This window comes from Gallus gallus, chromosome Z (assembly GCF_016699485.2).
Source record: "Gallus gallus isolate bGalGal1 chromosome Z, bGalGal1.mat.broiler.GRCg7b, whole genome shotgun sequence".
Lineage (NCBI taxonomy): Eukaryota > Metazoa > Chordata > Aves > Galliformes > Phasianidae > Gallus > Gallus gallus.
Window position 1 is genome coordinate 57,235,381 of NC_052572.1, and position 27,450 is coordinate 57,262,830.

General features: G+C 38.9%; 1 protein-coding gene across 1 annotated transcript in view; it reads left to right on the top strand.

Moving 5' to 3' along the window:
• The window catches only part of MEGF10 (multiple EGF like domains 10), a 101,446-nt gene extending 77,915 nt beyond the window's left edge, over nt 1-23,531 (top strand). The window contains exons 14-25 of the mRNA XM_424719.8: nt 3,277-3,423; nt 6,451-6,585; nt 6,976-7,104; nt 8,719-8,847; nt 10,244-10,372; nt 12,377-12,505; nt 13,488-13,724; nt 14,978-15,105; nt 15,276-15,399; nt 17,271-17,315; nt 18,103-18,309; nt 19,263-23,531. Of these exons, the coding sequence (XP_424719.3) occupies nt 3,277-3,423; nt 6,451-6,585; nt 6,976-7,104; nt 8,719-8,847; nt 10,244-10,372; nt 12,377-12,505; nt 13,488-13,724; nt 14,978-15,105; nt 15,276-15,399; nt 17,271-17,315; nt 18,103-18,309; nt 19,263-19,423 (1,700 nt within the window). The 3' untranslated portion in view covers nt 19,424-23,531. The remainder of the gene's footprint in view (nt 1-3,276; nt 3,424-6,450; nt 6,586-6,975; nt 7,105-8,718; nt 8,848-10,243; nt 10,373-12,376; nt 12,506-13,487; nt 13,725-14,977; nt 15,106-15,275; nt 15,400-17,270; nt 17,316-18,102; nt 18,310-19,262) is intronic.
• The last annotated feature ends 3,919 nt before the right edge of the window (nt 23,532-27,450 follow it).

Here is a 27,450-nt window from a genome sequence, read left to right on the forward strand (position 1 = left end):
AAATGCTGGAGGAGTGCTGATTTAAATGTGGGGCCCCTGACATAAAGCACTGGATATAAAATGCATGAGCATTTCTTCAGAGCAGCTTAGCTGAAGTTTATCATGACCATTCAGCTATTGCCTAGCAACTTGTGAAGGCCATCAAAGAGTTCTTTGTGCATTGCTGTGGCAAAAACATTTCCTCACAGATATCCTTATCAGTATTAAAATCGGCACAAAAACTGATCAAAACCAATTTTGTTGCATACGACGTTAATACTCACTTATGTTTGCAGCAATTGTAAGGCTGCTGATACCAATGTTGTGAAAGCTGAGTCTAACCTTGTTTCCAACTTCTAGTAAAAGTGCCATTTTCTTCTCCTTCATTTCTAGCTTTTCTATAAAAGCATAGCATATAAAGCATCAGATTTTGTGAAATTCTTATTTTCCTTTTCAACTTTTTATATTTCTGACCTATACTTTCTCAAAAAATATTTATATTTAATTATTTGAAAATTTGAAACTCTATTTCCCATTTATCTTATCTGAATTATCTAATTATGAGCTATTGAGCGAGGCTGAAAAATATTTTTGTTAACAGAGAGGTAGTAAGTCACTGAATCAATTTCTATTTCTTCTCTGCTACAGTCATTCTTAACGCTCTCAGACACAGAAGTGCAATTGATTTTGTTTATGATCAGCAGCAAATGTAATAAAATTGCTTTTATAGTGGAACAGACGTTATAATCAGCACTCTTTCAGTACACTAAATTGTTATAAATTTTATTCAGTGATGTGCTTTTGCTGAGTAGGGGGGATACCATTATGGCCACCTCCTCATATGTGCTGAAAAGGGGGGAACAAGGGGTAAATTTTAGTTTCCCAGATGGGTAATTTTCCCTGGTGTGTACTGGAGGAACTTGTTTCTTTTTTATTTTTAATAGTGCTGCTTTGCTCTTGTAAGTCTTGTGGATCTGTGTAGCATGTATCCCTCGTCTTTTCTGTCCCACTATGTCCAGTATCACCCTTTGACACTATGCTGTCATAAAGCATCCTCTGTGCACCGATCAAGACAATATAATTGAGCCTGGTGTTATTGTATGTCACTGGTCTACATAACCACACATAATGCACTGTGGTAACTCTTGGCAACCACTGACTTGTTAACAGTGACCATTGTATACCGAACACCACTGAAACCCATTAAGACTCCGTGAAAAATGTCTTTTCTCTATCAGGGTTCGCTGAGCAGAGCTCTGTATGATATGACGGATAACACTCAAGTGAACAGAATGTCATGCTCAGCGCTGAAAGCCCCTGCGTGTGTCAGCTTGTGCTTTCACAGACACAGACCCAACTTTTCAGATTTGGGAGCCTCAAGCAGAGAAGTCCTAAGCGCCTGAAATAAGTGGTCTTGTTTCTAAAAAATGCAGTGATCTCATCCTGCTTGTGTGCATCAGCATCTCTCAGAATCAAACCCCTCTTTTATATCTGTTCATGCACAAGTAGAGACTTTATGAAAAAGTTGACCCAGATGCTGAGAAGCCAGCTTATGCTCTCTGCCTCTCAAATGTAGTAGATAAAACCAGCAGAATGGCATTGCCTGTGCAGGCAAAAATGAAAAAGTTTGTCGTGGTGGAAGAAGGCTTTCATTTTTGGGGGGTTCCTTTCATTTGTCAGGTTGGTACTAACCAAATGATCATTGGACTCTCAGGTGCTGGTGTACTGTCTCGTGCTGGATTCTACAAATAAAGTGTTTTCTCTCCTGCTAGCGGTAGTTGGTGCAATCTGTTGAACCACAGATTTGATTAGCCAAACTGTTGATTGTCTTGCAAAGAAACAAACAGTTTGAGTGTCTGCAGTTTCACCTTCCCTCTAATTAGAGAGTTGGTCTTTGGATGTAGGCAGCATTACACAGCCCATGCTGTGGGGGTTGGGGAATTACCTCTGTGTCTGATCTGTGCATAAACACTGTAATTATTTTTCAGTGTTGCTACGAACACTGCATTTTGCTCTTCAGACTTCAAGATTTTTTCTTGTCACATGTGAAACTGTTTTGCTTTATTAGAACTCTGGCAGCCCATGAACCTGTGACATATTTTTCTGAAAATACTTACAAAGCAAGACATACTTGTGGTTGGATGCCATCCACTTTTCCCTTAGCGAAGGGCTTCGTTCAGTAGAGGCGCTACAATAATACTTAATTGTTAATGCAAAGTACTGTAGACACAATACGGTCTGAGTTCCACAGTGGTGGTGCCTGCTGGCATGTAGCATGCAGCTTACTTTCTGAAGGCAGATAGCATTAAAAGGGACTGGGAAAGTTATATTTAATGTTTCTGTGCTGCAACAGAAAAAAAAAAAAAAACCAACGTGATGAGGTGTGATTATAATGAGCAGTTTGCATTACAGCTCATGTATGGAGGTTCACACTGGTGAACTTCTAATCAATTTTATGCCAGAAGTGGTTAGACAAAACAACTGACTGACCAGCATCCTTAACAGTGCTGCAGCTAAGCATTTTGCAATGCTCACGTGTTGTGTTTTGAAGCTCTTTGTGTGCGCTACATTTTTCCGTTTGGTATGAGGCTTAGTGGTAATCAGCTCACTACTAATTAGAAATCATTCTGTGTTCTGCACCCCATTATTACACAAAATTATCTCAGACCTTAAGAATTTTTTCATTCAGGGGGAAAAGCTGCTGCAGTGCCTTTTGTCATGCATTTCCCTAACATTAAATTTGAAAATAAGCTTTTGCTGTCTTAAAGCAGCCATTATGGAGGAAGCAAAAGCCATTATTTTGTTGTATTTGAATTACTTTCTACTTTCATTTCTCTTTATTGATACAGTTGGTGAAAGTGAGAGGAAAAAAAGAATTTTTATCCTGGAAAATGATGGAGCTCTTTATAGTACCGAAGGATTTGCATTTGTCTTTGTAGTAGATCTTAAAGTGCTAGTGGGAAGGAAGCCTGAAGGTAGCATCCCATGGAGCTGTTATGTTCCATGTGAATTGGTTACCAAAGTACTTGTTATAGAGCTCAGGATCAGCTCTTCAGTACATCTAGAATATACTACTACTAGAATATAAAGTAAACTCACTACGCAGGGACCTGGGTAATGCAGGCACAGAGATGCATGTTTACCTTGTTCTATTCTCCTGATGTTAGTGATATTTTCATAAACAGTTTTTGCTATCAGTGTTTTGAAAAATGTGTCCTCTGAGAACCAAAAGTTTAAAATAACTGTGCAGAAAAGCTCTTTATATTTATGTACTGACAATCTTGCTTATGGCTGCAGGTATACACTGTGACAGTGTGTGCGCTGAGGGACAATGGGGACCAAATTGCTCACTGTCTTGTTACTGCAAAAATGGGGCGTCATGCTCTCCAGATGATGGAATCTGTGAGTGTGCACCAGGATACCGAGGCACCACCTGTCAGAGAAGTAAGGACAAAGCAAAACTTTCTATAACTAAAACTGCACTGTAACTTCAGTTTCTTTCTCTCTCACATGGAATGAGTAAGATATAATACCTCATTAGCTGTGTTTATTGCACTAGGAAATACAGTGTAACAGTCCTCAATGGGATCTTCCAATTGTAAAAATGTATGGATGCACAGAAGGGTTATCTGAAATCAAAAAATCTTTCCAACTAGTAGTGCTCTTCTTTTTGTGGTATAACTGACACACCAGAAGACTGTGCTGCCGTTTAACAAAATCTGGGCAGGCTGGAGAGTTAGGTAGACAGGAGCCTGAGGTGGTTCATCAAGAGCAAGTGTGGGGTCCTGCACATGTGGATGAATAACCTCGCACATCTGTGTCAACTCAGGGCTGACCTGCTGAAGAGGAGCTCTGCAGAGAAGGACCTGGGGTTCCTGGTGGACAACAGATTGGCCATGAACCAATGGCCCAGAAGCCCAATGGAATCCTAGGCTGCATTAAAAAGAGTGTGGTCAGCAGGTCAAGGGAGATCATCCTCCCCCTCTACTCTGCCCTTGTGAGGCCACATCTGGAATACTGTGTCCAGTTCTTGGCTCTGCAGTTCAAGAAAGACAGGGAAATTCTAGAGAGAATTCAGCAGGGGGCCACAAAGATGGGTAAGGGCCTCAAGCGTCTCCCATATGAGGAAAGGCTGAGAGCCCTGTGACTGTTCAGCCTGGAGAAGAGAAGGCTGAAAGGGGATCTATCAATTTTTATATATATCTAATGATCAGGTGTCAAATGAATGGGGCCAAGCTCTTTTCAGTGGCGTGTGGAAATAGAAGAAGGGGCAGTGGGCACAAACTGGAACATAGGATGTTTCATACAAACATGGAAGAACTTTACTGTGAGGGTGACATAGCACTGCAACAGGCTGCCCAGAGAGGTTGTGGAGCCTCCTTCTCTGGAGATACTCAAGACCTGCCTAACTGCTTTCCTGTGCAACCTGCTGTAGGGAGCCTGCTCTAGCAGGGGATTGGACTTGATGATCTCCAGAGGTCCCAGCTAACACTTACAATTCTGTGATTCTGTGATACCTTTACTTTTATTCACATTTTGTGCAGTGACATTGTTATGTGCATGACTTTTTGAGAAACAAATAAGGTAGGAGCCTGGGCTCTAAGGTCAACATTTTCAAACATGATTGACAATTATTACTTTTATAATGCATTTTTGGGCAGGTAAATAAAACATCTGTGAGTTTCAGAAGCTCAAAACTTTAGCATCCCACTGAATCTGGGTGGAATCATTAGCTTAACTAGTGCTTTTTTAAGTTTTCATTTTGAAACAGTAGTAACTGGCCAATAGCATCAGGCATAAGTAAAGGATATCATAGACATGCATATTTGCATTTGAAAAATATGCTCCTATGAAATGTAAATGCTCCAAGAGAAGAGATGCAGATACAGTGAGGTACTTCATACCAGAATCAGGGAGGCAAAAATATGACATACAAGTATCTACCCCCAGGAAAATCTGTGACAGTTTTCTAGCAGCTTAGCTTTCTTTAGTTTACATAGTTTTAGTTCTATGTGAAAGGTGCTCAGAGCGGAGAAATGCAAGTCCTCTGCAAATGAAGATAGCTCTACTTTCACAGGGTCAAGAAGCAGGGGAAATAAGGCCAAGGAGTGATGCTACTAGGTCCTCTCCAAAAGAGGCGGAAAAGAAAGAAGGTGTCATGAAGTTAGTATTACCAAAAGTTAGGAGAACCAGAAGAAGATGAACACAAGTGGCAAGATTTCATGCTGAAGAATGTGTTTCCCTCTGATACTACCAAATCCCACATCAGTAGAGCATTAGTATTCCTTAAGCATTTCTAGTTACTCTCAGTAATTATTCTCACTATCTAATCTGTAGAGATCTTACAGTTAATCAGATAACCCAGAGGTAGAGTAAATATAAAACTACTTGTAGAAATATTCCTCGTGTTTTGGAACTATGCCTAAAACCAGGACAAACAGCTTCCCTGTCAGTGGCTCCCAGAGCCCTTCTCTGTTGCATGGTCTGGAGATTGGGAAGACAAAGGTCATATGAATAATTTGGATTACAATCAGGAAGTGTCTTTTCAGTAAACAGGAAGACCTTTTGGCTCTGTTTCACTTGGAAAAGTTAGTCTCTCTGGAGAGATCTGTCCACATAACTTGTATGAAGTGTATAACTGAACGACTTGAAAGAATCTGAAATATTGAAAAGATTCTGAGTGAGTTTTTGTCAGTGCTGATTGCTGCCATGCAACAGTTATTTCTCTTGATGCATCACATAATATTATAATTTACCAGGAAAAAAAAAAAAGGTGAAAAGGAGTTAGAGCAACAGAGGAAACAATTTCATGCAAAAGTCTTTTTTATTTTTCTTTATTTTTCTTTTTTAAAATAATTTTTATGTGCTTTTGGCTAGAGAATTAATAGAAGTCTGTATTTCTAATATCAAGTTCTATTACAATTAGCTGGTGTGCAGTTTGTCTGTACCATGTAATGAGTACAATGAATAACTAAGTGAAAGGATGACCAGAAAACATCGTACATTTTTCTCAGTGAAGTGATGGCGATTTGTCTATCAAGTTAGGAAATGTGGAAGTCAAGTTTTAAGATGATTGTACTCATCTGTTGATAAAACTAAATGTGTTTTTAAGGTACTTTTCTTTGAATATACATAAAAGGTTATTCACATTCATGTATGTAGAGAATATATCACATATGGCCAAATATGTATAATATATGAAATATATGTGCATTTCAGTCACAAGTGAAATGTGGCCTGACAAGTTATAGATTGTCTAATATATAGTTACTGACTAGAGCACAGTAAGCTCCTGAGAAAGATGAGAAAATCTTACATGAGGGCACAGCGCTGAGCTGTATGAATACTAACAACCACTGTTGCAACCCTTGCATATTTAGAAAGCAGAGCTAATTGGTAGTTAGGAACAAGTGCACTGAAGAACTGAAGAAAGTGCAGGAATCAATGATAGTTTGTCCTTTCTGATTCCAGTTTGTTCCCCTGGCTTTTATGGACACCGGTGCAGCCAGACATGTCCACAGTGTGTACACAGCAGTGGCCCCTGCCACCATATTACTGGATTATGTGACTGTTTACCTGGATTTACTGGAGCCCTGTGTAATGAAGGTACAAGCTATAGTAAAGACTCTGTGGGATGCAGAGACCAAACAGTATTACAATTCTCATTCTGTCTATTGAAAGTATAAGAACAAAAATGCTACATGCAGCGGTATGTGCAGTTTATAAATGTAGAATCTTAAGCAGTTTTTAAGCTCTTTAAAATTTGATCCCTAAGTACAAAAAAATACCTTTCTCCAGAACAGTACCATATTCTTATATACAGTTCTTGAATAACAAGTACGTATAATGGGCTTATCAGCATTCATAATGTATCACTGTACTATTATACTAAGAATAACTTTTCTTAATCCAAATATAAATTGAGTATTCTTGAACTAATAAAAATATATATTGTGCTGATTATTAAGGAATTCTAATACTGAAATTTGTTCTCAGTATGTCCCAGTGGCAGATTTGGCAAGAACTGCATTGGAATATGCACCTGCACCAATAATGGAACATGCAATCCTATCGACAGATCCTGTCAGTGTTATCCTGGGTGGATTGGTAGTGACTGCTCTCAGCGTAAGGATCAGCATATTTTCCTCTATTTTTAATTAAAGGTTTATCTGTGTAAATTAATTAAAAGTTTATCTGTGTAAATTCTCTATTTGTTGGTAAACAAATACTGTGTAAGGCAGAAATTAGGACTTCATGGTGTATTAGAAAGAGATCTTAAAGTTTTCTGCATTCCATTTGCATGCAATTGGAGAATCCACTTGCTGCCTTCCACTGCCCAAAGAAGAGCTGTAGAAAAAGTAAACCAGAATTGTCTCAGAAGGGCACTGTGAAAACCTAAGTGGCAATGATCACAAACTGTAGCAAGGGCAACTTTGACTGGATTCATTATGAAGATTCCTAGGTGTGAGTTGTCAAGCACAGCAACTGCCCACAGAGGCTCCGAAGTCCTCACCCAGGAGGAGGCTGTGAAATGCTCATTGCTGAAAATCATTAAGAGTATGATATTGGACTTGATGATGCCAGAGGTCTCTTCCAACATAACGCAGTCTATGACCAGATGAATCTTGATTAGATAGAGGGTTCATAAGCTATTTACTTGTCTGTGCAACTGTGTAACCACGTCCCATTAGTGTTGTGTACATCCCAACACAAGGAGGTTAATATCCTCAGGACAGTCATATGAATGTGTGGCATTTTAAAAAAGCAAACAAACAAACAAACAAAGAAACCTAAAACTGACAACAAACTAGCATTGCATAGACAGCTACAAGTAAGGCTTTGAACAAAGCCAACATTTTCTCTGTCACAGGTCTGTATTCTGTCAGCGGGAATGTCCTCATTCTTCTTCAGATGGTTAACATGCTAAGAAATCTTCTACTATGATTTACTAAGTATTTTTCATTAGGTATTTTATTTCTTCCTTTTATGTTTCAAAGATAGGCATTTTTAGTGTCATTCTATCCTTCTTTATCTGGATATAGTCTTGTCATGCTAAAATCAGTGAAGACTTAGTTACCTACTTGAAAAGAAGGGCTGGGCCCTAATTTTCTTATGCTTTGTTGAGTTGTGTTATTAAATAACTAGGCATTCTCCAGATGCCCTACTCGATCTATGCAAATCACTAATGACAGAAAGTAATATCTGAAGCAAAATTCTGAGAGGAACAATAGCTTATTCTGTCAGGTACAAAAATCCAGAGTCTGCAACACATGCATGCAAAAATTTCAATCAATCAATTTTTATGAAGAAAAGAAACTGTATAGGGCCCCAGTATATCAACATTTAAAAGATACTGTGCTGGGATTTCCGGGGAAGTACATTCCTAATAACATGTCTCATGGGTTTATAGCATTCATGGTTTGATCGGCCTACTTAAATGTATCTGTACCAGAACACCTTTGCTGGTAAAACTGTGAGAAGAGATTAGCATCTACAACTCAGTATGATACCAAAATAAATGTGGGGCCTATGCCTGTGGAAGACGGTAGCAAGACATTTTTTAATCACTCCACTTTTAATAGCAGTACCTAGTATCAAAGTCATTCATCATAGCATTTTCAAAAATATTGGTAAAACTGTATTGACTGATGGAAATATATAAGCAGCTCTCCAGCCCTCCGGATGAGTACCAAAGATCTTTGTCACTTGAGATTGATTACTTGCTCTGTGTTTTTTCAGCATGCCCACCTTCTCACTGGGGACCAAACTGCATCCACACATGCAACTGCCATAATGGAGCTTACTGCAGTGCCTACGATGGAGAGTGCAAATGTACCCCAGGATGGACTGGCCTTTACTGTACGCAACGTAAGTGATCCTAATTGTCTGTTCACAGTCTTACAGGTCTACAAATCAGTGGCAGAATTTTCCTTCAGTGCTTTCACACTTTATTCCTCAGTTTATCCACCTGCTGCTGAACCTTTCTGATCCAGAAACGCAAGACATAATCTCTGTGGTTTCAGGGGAAGCCCCTGTAAAACCACTGGCAGAGTGCCATTGCATTTGGGCTCCCTTTAAAGCCTTCTTCAGAGGAAACAATATTTGGCCACAGGTAGATATCCCAGTGGAAGAGTCTGTCATGTGCACAGGCAGAATGAATGGCTGACATTCAGGTGCTGCCACTGCATATGCATGGTTATGGCTGCAGACCATAGCATGGCTGGTGTTAGCTATACAGGTGTTCCTCATCAGGCAGGGCGATGGTGCCATGTTAACCATTTCCCTCTCCATAACCTCTGTAATAAATATTTTAACTGTGGAGACCCAACAGTTAACATAATAACATAGCACAATTGCTGTCGGAAGCCACGAGAGTAGCTTCTGGCTTATCAGTGGCTGTGATAGATGTCTTTGCCAATTCCAGTTACAAGAAGTGCAGTCACTGAGTCTAGGTGAGTGGCACAGACTATCTGCTTGATAACATTTCGTATGACATTTGAGAGGGAAACATTAGATATCAATAAAGTCATCTTCTTAATCATTAATAGTTATATTTATGACTTCAGTCTGATTTATCTTCAATATAGACACCTCTACTTTCTGCAATCTGGGCAAAACCATTATTTTTAAACTAAGGTCTGTTTTCCATTCAGTGTCTAAATGCTTGTTTTTCATTAAATCAGAACTTACCATTTTCCGCAGAATAATTTCATAGTGGCAGAAATAACACATGCATTATAGTGCCATATGGATGCAGCTCTGGAAGACATTCAGTTTTGGTTCAATTGTCAGCTGTCGTGGTTATTTTGCTTCCTGCTGGTGAATAATGATCTCTTTGCAGTGATACATCTTTGTCACATTGAAATGATATCTTTGTGAGGAGCTGTGTTACAACATGTTATTATTTTTAGTCTTGTATCCTTCAACATCAGGATACAACTGACAGAACACTGGATAACATGTCCAAAGGTTCATTCATTACTAAATGGACTCCCTGCTCTGGTTCACAAAGTGCTCTCTTTCTCCTTAAAGCATGAGGTCCTTCTTGCTACCTTTCTCTGATTGATACCTATTTTCACAATTTGCAATCTCATTTTTATGTACTTGCTGCCCAATGAGTATTTTAAATCCCTTGAAGCAGGGTAGGTCTTCATCTGTTGTGTTTATAGAAATGACTTTTCAGTAACACAGTTAATCAGAATATGTGAATTTTATTTCTGGAGCGCTTGTCACTCCTTTTTCTCTCCCCCTCCTGGTATTGCAGGATGTCCCCTTGGATTTTATGGGAAGGACTGTGCACTGATATGCCAATGCAGGAATGGAGCCGATTGTGACCACATCAGTGGGCAGTGTACCTGCCGCACAGGATTCATGGGGAAGCACTGTGAGCAGAGTGAGTAGGAGCCCCAGTTGTCTTGATAAAAAATACCAAACCCTGAGGCTGAGCTTTGGTTGCTTTAGTTGGTGTTGTGATGCAATCTCTTGGCTTCAGTGGGCATTTTAACTGGGCAGGAGCTTCAGGAGTCAGACTCAGGATAAATACCCACAGAATTAGTAACTATTAAGACTGATGATGATAGTTGTGCTTGTTTCTTTCAATTTGTAGCAATATTTGAGAGATATTTGTACTACATTCTAGGTGCTTTGGACATAATGCTTAAAAAAACCCACAGTTCTGAATGTAAAAGTAACAAATGAATCTGAGTAATAGTCATTAGCATGAAGCACAATGAAAATTATTAGATGGAAAACTAAAGATAAGTAGTACAACATCAGTCCTAGTGGATCTAATTAATCTTTGCAATGTTTCTTTACACTCAAATGGATTATAAAAGCATAACAAATGGTATTTTATTTTCTTATGTGTGTCATTCTTTACCCAAGAAAATTAAGAGTAACACCACTGACATCAGTGGTGGTATAATGTTGTGCAACATTAAAAGAATAATCAAGCTCATAAGCACAGAACTCTATCAGTCTAGCTCTAGCTAATGTTACAGAGTGAGTGGTGTTCCAGTATTTCATGCATTACTGCAACACAAAGCAACCCATTCAACACAAGATCCTACATACACTTGTTTTACTTAATTACTGTTTTGAAGGTTTAAACTTGTGCTTGGCATCAGCACTGTGCACAGGACTTTTTGATAGGTGAGGGACAGTAATTATCTACAACACCTGTCACACTTGGCAGTGCTGTAACTGAAAGGAGAGGAGGTTACCATGTGCTGAACTTTATCCCCACAGACACACTTAATTCCCTCAGCAGTAAGCCCAGTTCCAGCTTGAAGAAGTGTTATGCAGATAAGGACACCTGTGGTAGAACCACTAAAAATAAGGAAAGAAATTTTGATTTTCCTAAGAAAAACACAACTACAACAAAATACAATTTTTTTGGAAGAGTGTATTTATTTCAGCGAAATAATAGCTGGCAACATGTAATTTTTAGTTGTTTAAATCTTATTCTACTTTGATGATGTAAGATGTTTCACTTCAAAAGAGGAGTAATGTTTAGGAAAAGATAAAGATTCTAAGAACACCATCAATATCATCGTATCAAAGTGTTATTTTGAATCTTATCACAATATGATTTTGAATACTTTGGCAAGCCTGCCAGTATTACAATGTCTTATAGATTTTATATTTATCCCATAATTTGGTAATAATGATTATATTAATTTTTCAACAGTACTAAATGAAATGTTCTTACATTTCTGAATTGGAACTTCAGTTTTAAAAATTGACTTTTCAGTTCAGCCATCAACGTCACCAGTTCTCATCTTGTTCTATGGAACGTAACCAAGTGAAAGAGAGGGTATATTGAACACGAAATTACACTTTTATCTGCATTTATCAAGTCTGCAAGAAGGTTCTCTGCCATCTATTATCCCCATGAATTATTATAAACCAGGAATACGTAAAAGATGGGTTAGATTATCTTAAAAAGATAAATGAATTAATGCATTTAAAAAAATTCCTGAGAGATTGAGAAACTTGAGTCTCAGAAGGAGGAATACCACTCTTCCTCAAACCATCAGTACTAATGTAACTGTCTACCCTGTAGCAGAGATGGGCATAAAAAAGTAATTAATATCAGTGTAAGATACTTTAAATGCATTTTCTTTCTCCCTCTAAGTGTGTGCCTATGTATACATGCACACACATATGCAGAGAGGTCCTCTTCAGAAAATCTTTTTAGTGTATGTGTACCACTGATAAGACATTGCCATCTGCTGGCCATGTACACGGTCATACAGAAGCAACTGGTAGCAGGCACAGCGCTAGGTCTGTAATGTACCACTAGGTACAGTGCTGAAGGTCTGTAATACTGAAACGTTTCAGAAGCACTAACTTCATCTGCTTTTTCTTTGTGCTTGTGTTGTCTCATTTTGTACAGAATGCCCTCAAGGTACATATGGGTATGGATGTCGGCAGATATGTGACTGTCTGAACAACTCAACCTGTGACCACATCACAGGAACGTGTTACTGCAGCCCAGGCTGGAAGGGGGCCAGGTGTGATCAAGGTAGAGACTAGATGCAGTCAAATTACTACAGATGTTTGCTGTAAAACTTAGTCAACCTATTAAATGCCATATATGTGTCAGCCACTAAATTATTTTTTATGTTTTTAATATGTTTCAGTAGTCTGTTATTGAATTATATATATATTCAATAGATTTGTAAGTATTAAATGCCTCAGTGATAGTTTATTGGATCAAATCACTCAGGTGCAGATCACATGAAATGTTTTACAGTGCTGCACTATCCAAAGCTGCTGATAGAGCATATATTTACTCTGTACTTTTGCCTACAAGATGTTCTCACTTTTTCAGCCCTTTCTATGGATCACAGAGTCATAGCAATGGCTTGGGTTGGATGGGATCTCAAGGATCATCAAGTTCCAACTCCTCTTCCACAGGCAGGATTGCCAGCAGCTAGATCATCTACTAGACCAGGCTGCCCAGGGCCCCATCCAACCTGGCCTTAAACACCTCCAGAGACGGGGCATCCACAACCTGTCTGGACAGCCTGTTCCAGCACCTTACCACTCACTCTGTAAAAAACTTCCCCGACATCTAATCTAAACCTCCCCTTCTTTAGTTTAAAACCATTCCCCCTTGTCCTGTCACTATCTACCCATGTAAAAAGCTGATTTCCCTCATGTTTATAAACTCCCTTTAAATACTGGAAGGCCACAATGAGATTTCCCCACAGACTTTTCTTCCCTGGGCTGAACAAACCCAGTTCATTCACCCTGTCTTCATAGGAGAGGTACTCCAGCCCTTGGATCATCTTTGTGGCCCTCCTCTGGACCCTCTCCAAAAAGATTAATGCTTTTCCTGAAGGCTAAGGTTGTTTTTTGCATTGGTTTTGGACGTGGTTCTATTTTGGCACTAAAAAATACAGTTAAAATGATCAGATACAGAAGTGAAATACCATCTTCTGCTCCTGACACATAAGCCTCTGAATTTATGCAGTGTATTTTCATTTCTTTTTGTATTTCAGCTGGCGTAATTATAGTGGGAAACCTGAACAGCTTAAGCCGTACCAGTACTGCCATCCCTGCCGACTCTTACCAGATAGGGGCTATAGCAGGCATCATCATTCTTGTCTTGATTGTGCTCTTCCTGCTAGTGCTGTTCATTATTTACAGACATAAGCAAAAAGGAAAAGAAACAAACATGCCTGCAGTGACCTATACTCCTGCGATGAGGGTCATCAATGCTGATTACACCATTTCAGGTAAGTGAGATTTGGAATAGATTTTTCCCTCTGTCTCTTGACTTTGAGTTTTCAGCCAAGTTCTGAAGGGGTTCAGATCTGCTCTTAAAAGGGTTTCAATATGCATCTCATCTTTTTGCATCATTGAGGGCTGCAGAGAGCAGGAAACTATTTGTTACCAGAGAGTGTCTGAAAGTCTGCCTTGGAAGCCTACCTAGAAAGACAGACTGGGAAGGGTTTCCTTCTTTGGGAAGAGAGAGATTGCAATTCACTGCCCCCTATGGCCTTTTGCCAGCAGAGCAGCACCTAGGATGACATGCTGCTGGCAGATCAGAACACGGGAAAACTGGAATGCATTGGTAGGCTATGAGACCTTCCTGCTGCTGCCAGAGATGGGGTTCGGAGGGAGCACGGCCCAGCATTTGCAGCCATTTAATTTGTTGTGTATCACAGTCTTTCAATCTGTGCATTTAGTACTAGAAAGCTGGCATACATTGGTAAAATACATTAATTACTGAATGAAGGATCAAGTGACCATATACCTTGCTTTACTGTAGAATGATTTTCTGTGTTAACCAGTGGAAGTATAGGTCTGTGCTTTAAAGAGACTTGGAAAGTGTGGCAAAACATGGTTTCTGCTAAGACATTAAATTTGATGCCAATGGCTAGAATATGGAAAGACTGCTGTAGCTAGCTGTGGTTCTCTAGAGAGGCAGAGAACAGAGCTGCTCAAGTTTGAGACAAATGAAGGGAAGGAGCAATGCTTCTGAAACAGAATGGGAGTTTTCAAGCTGTGAAAGTCCACATAAGTTGGCATTAAATGGATAAATGAAAATGCAGGCAGTGCTGTCTTTTGCAAATTACTGTAAAGGAAATTGGCAGGTAAAGAAGCCAGCAAAAGCAGTTGTCAGAGTAGAGAAGGATGTACCACCACAAGTAATGGTGCAGTATAAGCACCAAAATAATATACGGTGCTGTGAAGTCTAAGGTAAAAGTGTCCATAATTAGGACAGTGCCGTGATGACAGTTGCAAAAGTGAGCAGGGGACCACATCTGAAAGAAAAGGTCAGCTCGTAACATTTGAGAATGCTCTCTGGGGAAGGAAGGACATAGCTAGTCACTTACTGCTCTGTATCTCTAATTTATTCAGAGGAATGCCATATTTTTATTCAAGAAATGCTAGACTAGTCTGAAATCAGTGCAGTACTATGAAAAATAAGAAAGATACGATGCATTATTTTAAGTTGTTCATTTATCTTTCTTTTCCTTTTCAGAAACCATCCCTCATAGTAATGGTGGAAATGCTAACAGTCACTATTTCTCTAACCCCAGTTATCATACTCTAACACAGTGCACTACACCACCTCATGTCAACAACATGGACAGGCTGACTCTGGCAAAGGTAAAGCAGAAAAATCTAAATGCTTCTGTGTAGGTTAGCCACTGAATTATGTTACTCTATTTCTTGTGTCTCTCATTGGATTTATTTTGCTTTCCTTGATTATCACCTGGTAGAACTCAGCAACCCTCACGTTAGTTTCAGGTTCCATCATCTATCTTTCTTTGAAATAGGCAAAAAACAATCAGCTATTTGTGAACCTTAAAAATGTGGAACCTGGAAAGCGAGGCACTGTCATGGATTACACTGGAACACTGCCTGCTGACTGGAAACATGGTGGCTACCTCAATGAGCTTGGTAAGAAAAAAAAGGAAGAGGAAATATTGGTATGGAATAGAAAGAGGAAATTTTCTTCGATGTAGGAAGTGTTCTTCAGTCTCTGAGTATCAGAATGCTTCGTTTGTGATACTAACAACTCCTGTTTGTTATGCCAGGCTTGTCAGATTATGTGAGGTTCAGGGTTATGGGTTTGTCGTTCCTTTAAGCAATACCCTCATAGATGAAAAAAATTACTTATGAAGAACAGCCAGTTAGTCTGATGTCCTGTGCAGACATGGTATGCAAAATATCTCATATTTTTTTAATATTAAAAAAATATTCTTTATTAGTTCCATAATACAATGGATATTTTACAGTAGGAGTCATCTTCGGCAAAATTTCAGATTCTTTCAATATAAATGAGAGATTGTATATATATATATATATATATATGCCCACCATACAGAATCAGTGCTTTAAAAAAGGTTTCTCACCATCTGAGCTTCCTATGTAAATTCTAGGAGCAACTTCTAAGTTAAGCCTCCTGTTAGCCAAAACTCAGAGCATCTTCTTCTTTCTAGGAAGAAAAATTCCCAAGAACTGTTGAGTCACTGTATCCTGCTTTTATGCTGTCTCTTGAAATCTTGTCATTCTTTCCCATTCTCCTAGATTTCATTGATCATGATCTCTGACCAGTGAAAATTTTGTAAGGGGCTTTCAGTGCCAGTGTAATTTAAAGAATCATTTTATTCCCTTCATTTCTGGTCCTTAGTAGTATTAGATTCTGGGAATCAGAACAATAGTGTGGAACCATTATCCTTCCTCCTGATCATCCCTGATGTTTTTCATACCATAACTGAGTCTCAGACCTGGATTTTAGAAAAGGGTTCCAGTCATAATTTTGCTCAGCTTTACATTTTCTTAGTTAAGAGTGTTTGTACTACTGCACTAAGCTATGCTCAACCTACTGCAGTGTACCATCAGTAATATACTAAGGATTGGAGGACTGGGTGAGTGCTGGTATTATGTCTGTTTTCTAGCTGGACAGATGAAATGATTTGGGTAACTGCAGGCTGTTGACCAGAACATTAGTCTTAGCAAAAACAGCTAAAATGAGAACTAATTAGTAAAATATAGGATAGGAATACAATTTCTTTAAAGATTTCTCAGATAGCATAATTCCATTCTTCAAAACTATTACTTTTGCTTATACAGATACTGTATAAGTGATTTGGGGCTTGTAAACTTTCTAGCATAGAAAAGAAGGCTCTGAATGGATTAACAACTGCATAAGTGTCAGGTCTCAGAAGAGAGTTGTCAGTCATTGCTGACTGTTGATGTTTATATTAAGATTAATATTGAGATAAGTCTGTTCCAAGTAGATCATTTCAAAGGTGCAGACCTAGGCATTATGAGTTTAGGCCATTCCCACAGGTCAAGGAACTGTAACAGGGTGACCTTGGACAGTGCAGTGGGAGTGATTAACCTTGGAATCATAATACTGAGAATTGGGGTGAAACTTCCATGCTCTGAGGGTTTCAGGTCAAGATGCAGTGTTACTGTGGTAGATATGGTATACCAAGACAAAAAATATACTTTAATCAAACAGTAATTATTGAGGAGTAACTGCACAGAATGTCATGGCCTGTGTCATATGTGATATCAAAGTAGATAATTTAATAGTCTCCTGTGACCTTCCTTATTCAGGGAACTACTGAAAGCACGCAAGCAAATTCTAACTGCGCTTTTGTAAGCCTATGACTGGACAGTTTCACAATGCTTATAAGAGAATATTATTTCTACTAAGCTAGAAATTAATCTCAAAGATAATTTTAAAGCTGTAGAAACTGTTATATAATTAGTTTTACTTTATTTTAAATCTATTGTGTATTTTATATCATTTTTCTCAGGGGCCTTTGGACTTGACAGGGGGTATTTGGGAAAATCTCTGAAAGGTGAGGTTTATTTTCTGATGCTTCTAGATGAAATGACATTAATATTCAATGAACTCTTCTAAATTGTCTTTGGTTACAAGCCCACAGTTCCACAGTCTTCATCCTTACTGCAGGCATTTGGAAAGCTTATCAAAGCATGAGTGCACAGAGAGGAATTAAAAGCTTAGTAAATTCACAGCTGTAATTATTATTTTCATCTTTCAAGTTATCCAGTTTTCTCTTAAGACTTTATACGAGACTATATTAGTTTGCATGGCTTTTTGTTACGTGGTTAAGATATGACACGGGTGACTAGAATGTCTGGATATAGCCAAATAAATATGCAGACCTGAGCATCTGGTTTGTCACCGTTCTTACAGGACAAATATGCTCAAGGAGTGCTTTACTATATAATGCTACGATATATAGATGTTATTCACTTGTTTTGCAGGACTAAGGGAAGCCAAATTTAACTTGACATAAATGAGGCACAAGTTAATGAGCACATATCATCTGACAGGTTTAGATGAATTGAAGTTGCTCAGACATTTTGCTGATGGCAAGATTAAGCCCATAAAAGACTGGAACAGTAGAGATATTTTCACTAATTGCTTTATAAAGATTTTAGAGTGTTATGTCTACTTTCAATTTAAATACTCATAAGTAAGTGACTTTTTAAAACTCAGAATTAAAGAACATCTGTACAGTGGCAGAGCTTTGTAACAGTGACAATGCATTTTGCTCTGCTTAGTAGCAAAATCTATCCTTTGTAGAGTGCTTAAGGGAATAGTATGTTTTCTTTTTTCAGATCTAGTTAAGAATTCGGAATACAATTTAAGTAATTGCTCCTTAAGTAGCTCTGAAAACCCATATGCTACTATAAAAGACCCACCGGCTCTTGTACCAAAAAGTTCAGAATGTGGATATGTTGAAATGAAGTCACCAGTGCGCAGGGACTCCCCATATGCTGAGATCGCCAGCTCTGCTTCAGCCAATAAGAATGTTTACGAAGTTGGTAAGTAGAAAAATCTGCTTCCAGATTCTGAAGGTTTAAAATAGAGAGCACAAGACTCTTTTCCTTCCAGTAAACTTAAGGAAAAGAGGTGAGAAAACATACACAAAAAATGACGGCTATCCAATTCCATTTTCTGCTCGAAAGCTGTAACAACAAACTCATAAGTGATGTAGTTCACATGACCACCATTTGAAGTATCTTCAGCTCTGTTCCATAACCTAGAGCTACTTCTGATTTTTCTTAGTTTGAAAGCCTTTCTGTAAAGAAAAGCAGAACATACGCTTAGCATTTAACTGCAATCTAATTCAGGTCTGGATTAGGCTGGTGAATACTGAATACAGCTGGATTAAGTGTATGGGGGGGATAGAAAAGGTCTGTTTTGTGTCCTTGGTAAGAAAAATAAAGCATTTTCATCCACAGAAGTGGTATTTTACTAATATGAGTCCTATGTAATTGCTGTATTACTGATGCTAAAGAAAATTTTGGAGTTTTGTGGAGCAGTTATTATCATAGTGATCTTAGGACTGGAACGATGTGTATGCCACACATTACAAGACACCGCTGACCATTTCTGTCCCCAGCTAGAGATTATTCTGAAATCCAGCAACATCTGCACTGCACTGATTAGGATTTTTATAACATCTGGATTATAATCCCTCTATTTGGGCTTTTTTTTTTTTTTTTTTTTTTTGTCCACACACAAATAGCAGACGTTGCCATAAATACACTTATAGTAGGGCTCTGGTGCAAGCTTGGGAATGTTTAGTGCGAAGCTAAAGAATTTTAATATCAACTTTTGTTCCTGTACCTTCACTTCAGCATGCAGCATGACAAGGAATCTTTACACTGAAGCAGAAAGATAAAAATTATTTTATAACACGGCCTAAAATGAAACACAGTGCCTTCTGTTTGCCATTTCTCACACTGTGTGTATGTGCTCTCTTTTATCACAGAACCAACAGTGAGTGTTGTCCAAGGAGCATTCAACAGCAGTGGACGTTTCAGCCAGGATCCTTATGACCTTCCAAAAAACAGCCACATTCCGTGTCACTATGACTTGCTACCAGTCCGAGATAGCCCCACATCCTCTACAAAGGAGGTTGGCAGTGAATGACTCCAAAAGCTGAAGTGTAGCACAGTGGGACTCTCAATGGGACAAGTGGCATAGTTGTGCTCCTTCCTTAGTTTACGATTGTATTTGGTTCCTAATCTGTCCAGCAGAAAATTGCCATACATCATAAAGGAATCTCAACATGAGGTTTGTATTGTGTATAGAAGTGACACATGGACGAATGCCACACTTGGGAGACCCTAATTGTTCTTTTTTTGGTGGCAGTTAATTTTATAGAAACAAGTATGCAACACATTTATACTGTAATATACAGGCGTAAAAATCTTAGTTTGTAGATCAGTTTTGATAACAGATCCCACTTCAGCTACTTTAAATATGGACTTCATATTTGTCATGTTTCAAATACTCCCAGGACAGTATAATTTACCAAATGCCACTTTATACAGGCTATTAGTTATGTGGAACAAAAACTGTCTTGCCAAATTTTACCTTTCATTCTGCTCTTTAGTCAAGACATACATATTAAAAAATGAGATCAGATACAGTAAGCACAACACTGCAGTTGTTTGGGAAGTCCATCATCAGACTTTTTTGTCCATTACTGTTGGTGGGAATACTTTGTTTGAATAGCTTTCAAGATGATAACAGCATTGCATACATCAATATTATATGATGCCTCAAGATCACTGGGTACTCCAGACCCAGCACCAGTCCTCAAAAAATATCTGCTACACTTCAACTCCATATGTTGCTGTTCTGACCACTATTTCTGCCAAACACAATTAATAATCCATAACATATCAGTAATTATTTCATAAAATATGTAAATTAAATCAGTTTATTTTTGTCAGTGTGGACTGAGTGTGTAAGGAGTGGAAAAAGGTGATGATTTATGTAAACCTGACTTGCAAGGAAAGGTTTACATTTTATAAACAGGTAGTAATAATTACTGTAATATAGTAGGGTAAAAACAGTAAAATGTTGTGATTTTTTTTCTTAGAAGTAACTAAGCAATCTGTGTGCATACTTGCTACAAGGCACCTTTTTTTATAGTTGACGTATGGAAAAAACATGCTTAAGCTGGTCTTTTGCATTGCTAATAACGTGACACATGTACCCTCATTCTTCATTAACTTCTGTCTCTATTTTTAAGCTGTATGTCTGTATTTCTAGTGATCTAGCTTGTAATTCCAAAAGTATTCTACTGTGTGTCTTTTTTTTTTTTTTTTCTTGCATTTTTGCCAAGTGGCCTTTATTTTGTCTGGTTAAAGAGTCCTCTGGGCAGAGGAAGAGGATTAAAGGATAGTGTCATACTGATATTCCAAGAGGCAGTTGGTAATTACATAATAGATTATGAATTGATTTAATTTGAAAAATAAAATATCAAGGTGCTTTCGTTGGGGATAATTATAAGAATGCAGAAAAAAGTGAAAAATCAGGCTCTCTCTTTGAAGTTTAGATTATTCTGATGACTATGTGAATGGAGACCGACCTTCCAGAAGGCTCCTTTCTCTCTGACCTACACAATTCATCAGATTTGCCAATGTATCCATCCACTGAAACAGAAGTGTTCTCTTAATGTTTTTAGGCAGTTTAAAAAACAAAATGGTTGACATGGACTAGACATTCTCTTTCAGTGGAAAGATACCTTTAGAAACCTAAAAATCATATTCTCAGCTATAGCAGTATTATTTTTAGCTGGTATTATTTTCTAGCTTGCAGTCAGTGATGCCATCAGCTAATGTGCAGGTCACATAACCCTAGCAGACTCCTCTACCCTCCCTCGCTTCTAGCTCTATAGCTTATTGTAAGGAGTTTTTTCAACGGATTGGTGCTTCCCCTGGGGGAGGAATGTAGGTGGTTGCATCGTATGACATACAATGGGAAACATAAAGTCCTTCTAGTCTTCTTTCTGCACCGGGGCCACATTTTGGCATGTGAGACCTGTGATGTGAACTGGAGTTGACAGACTAAGCGTACGGAGTGTAAATGCAAAAGAAAGCTGAAAAAATGAAAAAAGCAACTTTTGGAAATATTTTTGAAAAAGACTCCCAGATATGAAATGGAAACACCATTTCTTTTATTCTTTTTTCTCACCAGTTCTTTTATTTGTTGTCAGTAAACAAGTGTTCTCCAGCCTGATAAAGTATATGCCTGTTTGCAGTACCCCCTTTTGTTCCTGCTTCTTACGGACTGTAAGCACTGACCGTTTTTCAACTCCTTGCACATTGTTGGTCTTTGCCAGCACGAAGATTAAATGCAAGGTTTCAAAAGCCAGTCGCCATTTAATCCCTCCATATTGACTGGATTTGTGTGCATATAGGTACGTGCAGCACTAATGATACATACGTGTGTTTGTACTCTGGCAAACATATTTTAAAATAGAACCTCTCTTGGAAGCCATGAATAAAAAAAAAAAAAATGCTGTATTTGGCAACTGTGAGCTCAAAAAAATTAATTTTCTTACTCTGTGTAAAAATTTGCAGACCCCTAGATAAATAAATTCTCATCATACAAACAGTTATTTTTTCATATGCAACAGTGAAAAGCTCAATAAATCATTTTTATTATGTTTGAAAATTTCCAGTATGTCACATATCCTCAAGTGTTACATTGAGCCAAACATTCATTCACAAGAAGAGATGAATTTCTGATAATATTGCCATTGGTGTAGGTTCTAAATATACACATAATCAAAACCAGCCTTTCTGTATGTGGGTAAAACTCCTGCTATGGTGTCAGCTTAAGCTGACTGAGCTGTATTTGCAGTGACTCTAGATCAGGTAAATGACTTGTGAATTTACTTCATCAGATGATCCTCGGTAGATGCAGAAAAGCAGATTACCTGCAAGGGTGGTACATTTCTACTAAATTGTTATCTATATAGCATTTATTTGAAAGGAAAAGAAAAAAAAAACAACAAAACACATGGAACTTCTGTTAGCAGTCCTATCTCCTTTACTGTTGCTAGGGAGGCTTGCTCCAGGGCGCACACTGCTGACAATGTAACGGAGATTCAAAACTCAATCCTCCTGATTGTCATGGTCCCTTTTGCAGACTCAGCTGCACTCTTTAAAGAACCTAAATACGTTTGAACACCTATACTATATTCTGGTGGGAACTTAATGAGGAAGTTGATATAATAATTTCACAAATACTGACTACACAAACAATTGCCTTCACCACAGATAGGAAAGAGATGCATTGTCTCTGCATGTTCACATTGTACGAGTGAGAACTATAGCACTGAAAATGGAGGTAGCTCACCTCTATGAACTGATTTAGTGCTTGAGTAAAGTGCAAAATTCTGCACAAGGTTAATAGCTGATTTTAAAGTGTGTAGTGAGTATAAACATTAGGTTTTAAATAGTATAGGTGTGCTAATTTTAGTAACTTAGAAACATTATGAACCTCAATGGCTTTTTACTTTATCAAAGATTTTTTGTCACAACACGCTGTTACACACAAATGTTGTCCTCATCTTTTTCTACCCAGAGAATTCTCATTAGTTTTAATTGGAGATGCATGCGCAGATTACAAAGGAACAAAGATGTTGTTGTACTTTCTGCTGAGACAATCTGCAAAATCAAGTTAATATTGAAATTAAATTAAAAAAAATAGAAGTGGGGATGCATTATTTAAAATACATTGAATTCTCAAAGTACTGTGAATACAACTGGATATTTTAATTAGGTATTTCCAAATTATAATTCTTACACTGAAGCTCTAAAATCCAGACTGACAAATATAGAGCTAATTTTGACAAAAATGCTTTATATTAAAGATTGTATATATAGTACTTTAAATGACTGAAAACAAATGTGTGCATGTTTATTAATTACTGTATAGAAAATCTTTCCATTTTTGGTACACTTAAAGTAGTGCTAGAGCACTGAACCTAACTCTTCTATTTTCAGTTTTTTTAGCCCACAAGACTTCACTTTGAGAAGACTGAATTGTAATATATTTTTAAAGAATACCTACTGAGTATGTCAGGCTTCTTTTTCTTAGCTGTAACAAAAAAAAAAGTGTTTTGTTGTTAAAATATATCTATTTTCCAAAGATGACAGATGTTCATCATTTTGCCCTTCACTATCATTTATTTCACTTCACATATTTGTAGGTTAACATAATAAAGTTTCTAATGAAAGATGGGAAATGGTTGATTTTTTCTTTTTTGTTTAGGATGGCTCTGAAATTGAATGGGAAACATGTTATCTTTGCAGAACAGCAAGGCTAATTTTGGATTTTAAACTGCTGAACTTTTCTAACTGTTCATACAGAAGTTAATTCTGTGAATTGGGTGATTGGTTCAAGCCTGTTTCTTGAATATGTAAAGCTTATCTTTGAAAATCATGTAGGACTGAAGTGCCAAAATCAAGGTGTTCTTCCTTTTCTTAGGATAATAACCATGGACTGATCGTTGCAAAGCCAAAACTAAAGTACAAACATGAGAGTAATGGGAGAAAACAAACTGTCCTTCTGTTTGTTTTTTGTTGTTTGTTTTGTTAAACTTAGATTCTCTAGGGTGAACCTAAAACATTGGTCACAGACAGCGGTGGTGTGGGAAGTTGTTTAACTATCAGTTTGCTCAAGAATGAAGGATGTGACAGAAGATTCTTTAAAACTAGTTCAATTAGGTTATGGCTTAAGTAAAGTAGCAGGTAGCTACCATGACACCTACTCAGAAGGTCATGCCTCAGATGTGCACTTACTACATGGATTACCCTAGTTACTTTTAGGAGCCTGTCTAGCAAGAGAAAGTGAATACTCTAGTTTACCAAGAGCCTCAAACACACTGAGTGAACTGCCTCAAACAAGATAGCCAGCAACAAGTGAAATGCCTCAAACATATTTGCATGTGTTTTTAAAAATGACAGAATCTGGTAATAGTTGTTTCATTACATTATCAGCAACTTAAATTTCTGATCGGAATTAGTCTGGAGGTAGAACGACTAAAGGTATGCTCTGTACCTGAAAAATGAAGACTATTTCATTGCTCTGATTGTTGCTGTCATGAGTCTGTGAAGCAATAGGCATTAATAGGTGGCAATGCCTTCCCCTCCCCCCCCCCCCCCGAAGAACTAAAAGTAATTTCAATAGCATTATAGTTAAAACCTGATTCTTCCAAAGGACTGTTGAGTGGCTACACTGTTGAGTTTAAAAATTACTGCACATCTGTAGCTATATGGACTATTTCAAAATACACGTACAAATTGAAACCAGGTGTAATATTTAGATGTATATTAGAAGCTAGTAAAACTTTGCAAATTTAGAAGCAACTTAAAAATATTGCTTATATAGCTACATTTTATAAAATCTTTTGGACAGTACATAGTGTTCAGGGAACAAACCAAGGATCATGAAGTGTTTTTTCTCTACTGTTTTGTATTATACAAACACTTGCACAGAGGGCATTTGGTCACTGATTGAAGTTCTCTACTGACTACTCCCAGACACCATACAGCACTAGCTAAAAGTATGTGTATATATTTGGCTACTTATTCAAGGGGAAAAAAAAATCTAAATAGTTTAGAAAGACATCCATTCTGCACACAAATGCATCTATAAATTCTATTTCTTTATTGATTCTTCAATTATTTTTTTTCTAGTCAGCAGTTGATTTTCTTCTTGGTGGAAAATAATTATTTTTAAACGTATGAAATCTGAAGTCCATCTGTTGTAGTAATGAAGGCTTCGAAAGTAATTCCAATCACTTAAATTATATTGCTCCAAATGATTTGTATCAGTGAGGAGGAACCCACAAGGATCAAGTTTGATCACTGGCTCCGCACAAGACCACCCAAAATCCAAACCCTCTGTCTAAGAGAAGTGTCCAAACACTCCTTGAACTCCAGGCACGGGGGCCGTGCCCACTGCCCTCTGGTGCAGCCCCTTTCCCTGACCCCCAGCTGCCCCTCCCCTGACACAGCTCCATGCCGTTCCCTCGGGCCGTGTCGCTGTCACACAGAGCAGAGCTCAGCGCTGCCCTCTGCTCCCTGTGAGGAGCTGCAGCCGCCACGAGGCCTCCCCTCAGCTCCTCTGCTCTGCGCTGAGCACACCCAGGGACCACAGCTGCTTCTCATACACCTTACCCTTCGGACGCTATTTAATAGCCTCATGCCCTTCTCACACTGTACTAGAGATGAAGCTTCACAGTGCAGAGCAGAGGGGACAACCCCCCCCTTGCCCAGTGGCTCTGTTAAAAGCAGACGAAGACGACATTAAATGCCCTTTTTTTTGTCTACATCCCTATTTGTGAGGGGACCAGCCTCATCTAGTAATGGACCAGAAGAAAGATGCCTGAGAGGGACCCCAGAGGGTTGTATTCTTTCTCCATCTTCTTGGAGGTCACCACCGCTGTTTGCCAGTTTGAGATTACAACCTGCAGACAAGCGTGCTCACCTCCTGATCCCTTCTCCAGCACTGAGGGCTGACACTGGAACTCCTTGAAACTGGCCTCTGAAATAAACCAGTGATCAATCTTTTTCCTGTCCATTTTTCTGACTTTCACTCTTCCTCTGTTTTCCTCAGTTTTCTCTTTTCCCTCCTCGTTTCTCTTGTAAACCTCAGTTTTAATCCCGAGGAAACGCTTTTTGATTACAAAAAATGTACTACATTTATGACCATGTAATAGAAGTGACTGGACAGAAAGATTTACCAAATGCAAAATGAATCCGTTACCACAAATGCTCTAAGAATAACATAATATGTATCTCCAGTGAAGGGCTGAATCTCTTCAACCATTCTTGGCTAATCCTTCAAAACTGAACATCCTCCAGAAGTGTGAACTTATGGGGAACTCTGCACTAAGCTACGGGTACCCAAGCTTTTGGCTTGCCTGGGCCACATGAGGTAAAGAACTATCTTGGGCTACATGCGTAATATATCCCAGCTTGAACTCAACCTGGCCGCTGGGGTAAAAGGGAACAAGAAACTCTTTTACAAGTATATCAACAGTAAGAGGAGGACCAGGGGGAATCTCCATTCTTTACTGGATGAGGCTGGGAATGTAACCACTGAGGATAAGGAAAAGGCAGATGTTCTGAATGCTTTCTTTACATCCGTCTTTAGAAGTCAGACCAGTTATCCTCAGGTTTCTCCACTCTCTGACCTGGCAGTCTTGGCTGGGGAGCAGACTAAACCCCCCATGATCCAGGAGGACATAGTCAGAGACCTGCTGCTCTAACTGGACTGCCACAGGTCCATGGTACTGGATCAGACTCACCCAAGAGTGCTGAGGGAACTGGCATAGGCAATAGCCAAGCCGCTTTCCATCATCTATCAGCGCTCCTTGTTGACAGGTGAGGTCTCAGAAGACTGGAGGCTTGCCAGTGTGACTGCCATCTACAAGAAGGGCTGCAGGGAGGATCTGGGGAACTACAGGCCTGTTAGACTGACCTTGGTGCCAGGGAAGATTATGGAGCAGACTGTCTTGAGGGAGATCACGCGGCACGTGCGGGACAACTGGGGGATCAGGCCTATAGCCAGCATGGGTTCACAAAGGGCAGGTCCTGCTTGACCACCCTGATCTCCTTCTGTGATCTAGTGACCCGTCTGGTGGATGAGGGAAAGGCTGTTGATGTAGTCTTCCTACACTTCAGTAAAGCCTTTGATACTGTCTCCCACAGTATTCTCCTGCAGAAGCTGGCAGTCTGTGGCTTGGACAGGTACACTCTTGGCTGGGTAAGGAACTGGCTGGAGGGCCGGGCCCAGAGAATGGTGGTGAATGGAGTTAAATCCAGCTGGCGACCGGTCACGAGTGGTGTTCCCCAGGGGTCAGTGCTGGGGCCTGTCCTGTTTAATATCTTTATCGATGACCTGGATGAGGGCATTGAGTGCACCCTCAGTAAGTTTGCGGAGGGCACCAAGTTGGCTGGAAGTGTTGATCTGCCTGAGGGTAGCAAGGCCCTACAGAGGGATCTGGAGATGGTGGGCGGCCTCCTGTCGGAGGAGTGGGCAGCACTTTTCAGGGAAAGACAAGACATCCTTGACCCAATGCTGCCCTGGCTGGAGCAGCAGTTGTCACACATCCAGGTGCTACACTGGTGGCAAATCAACTGGCTGAA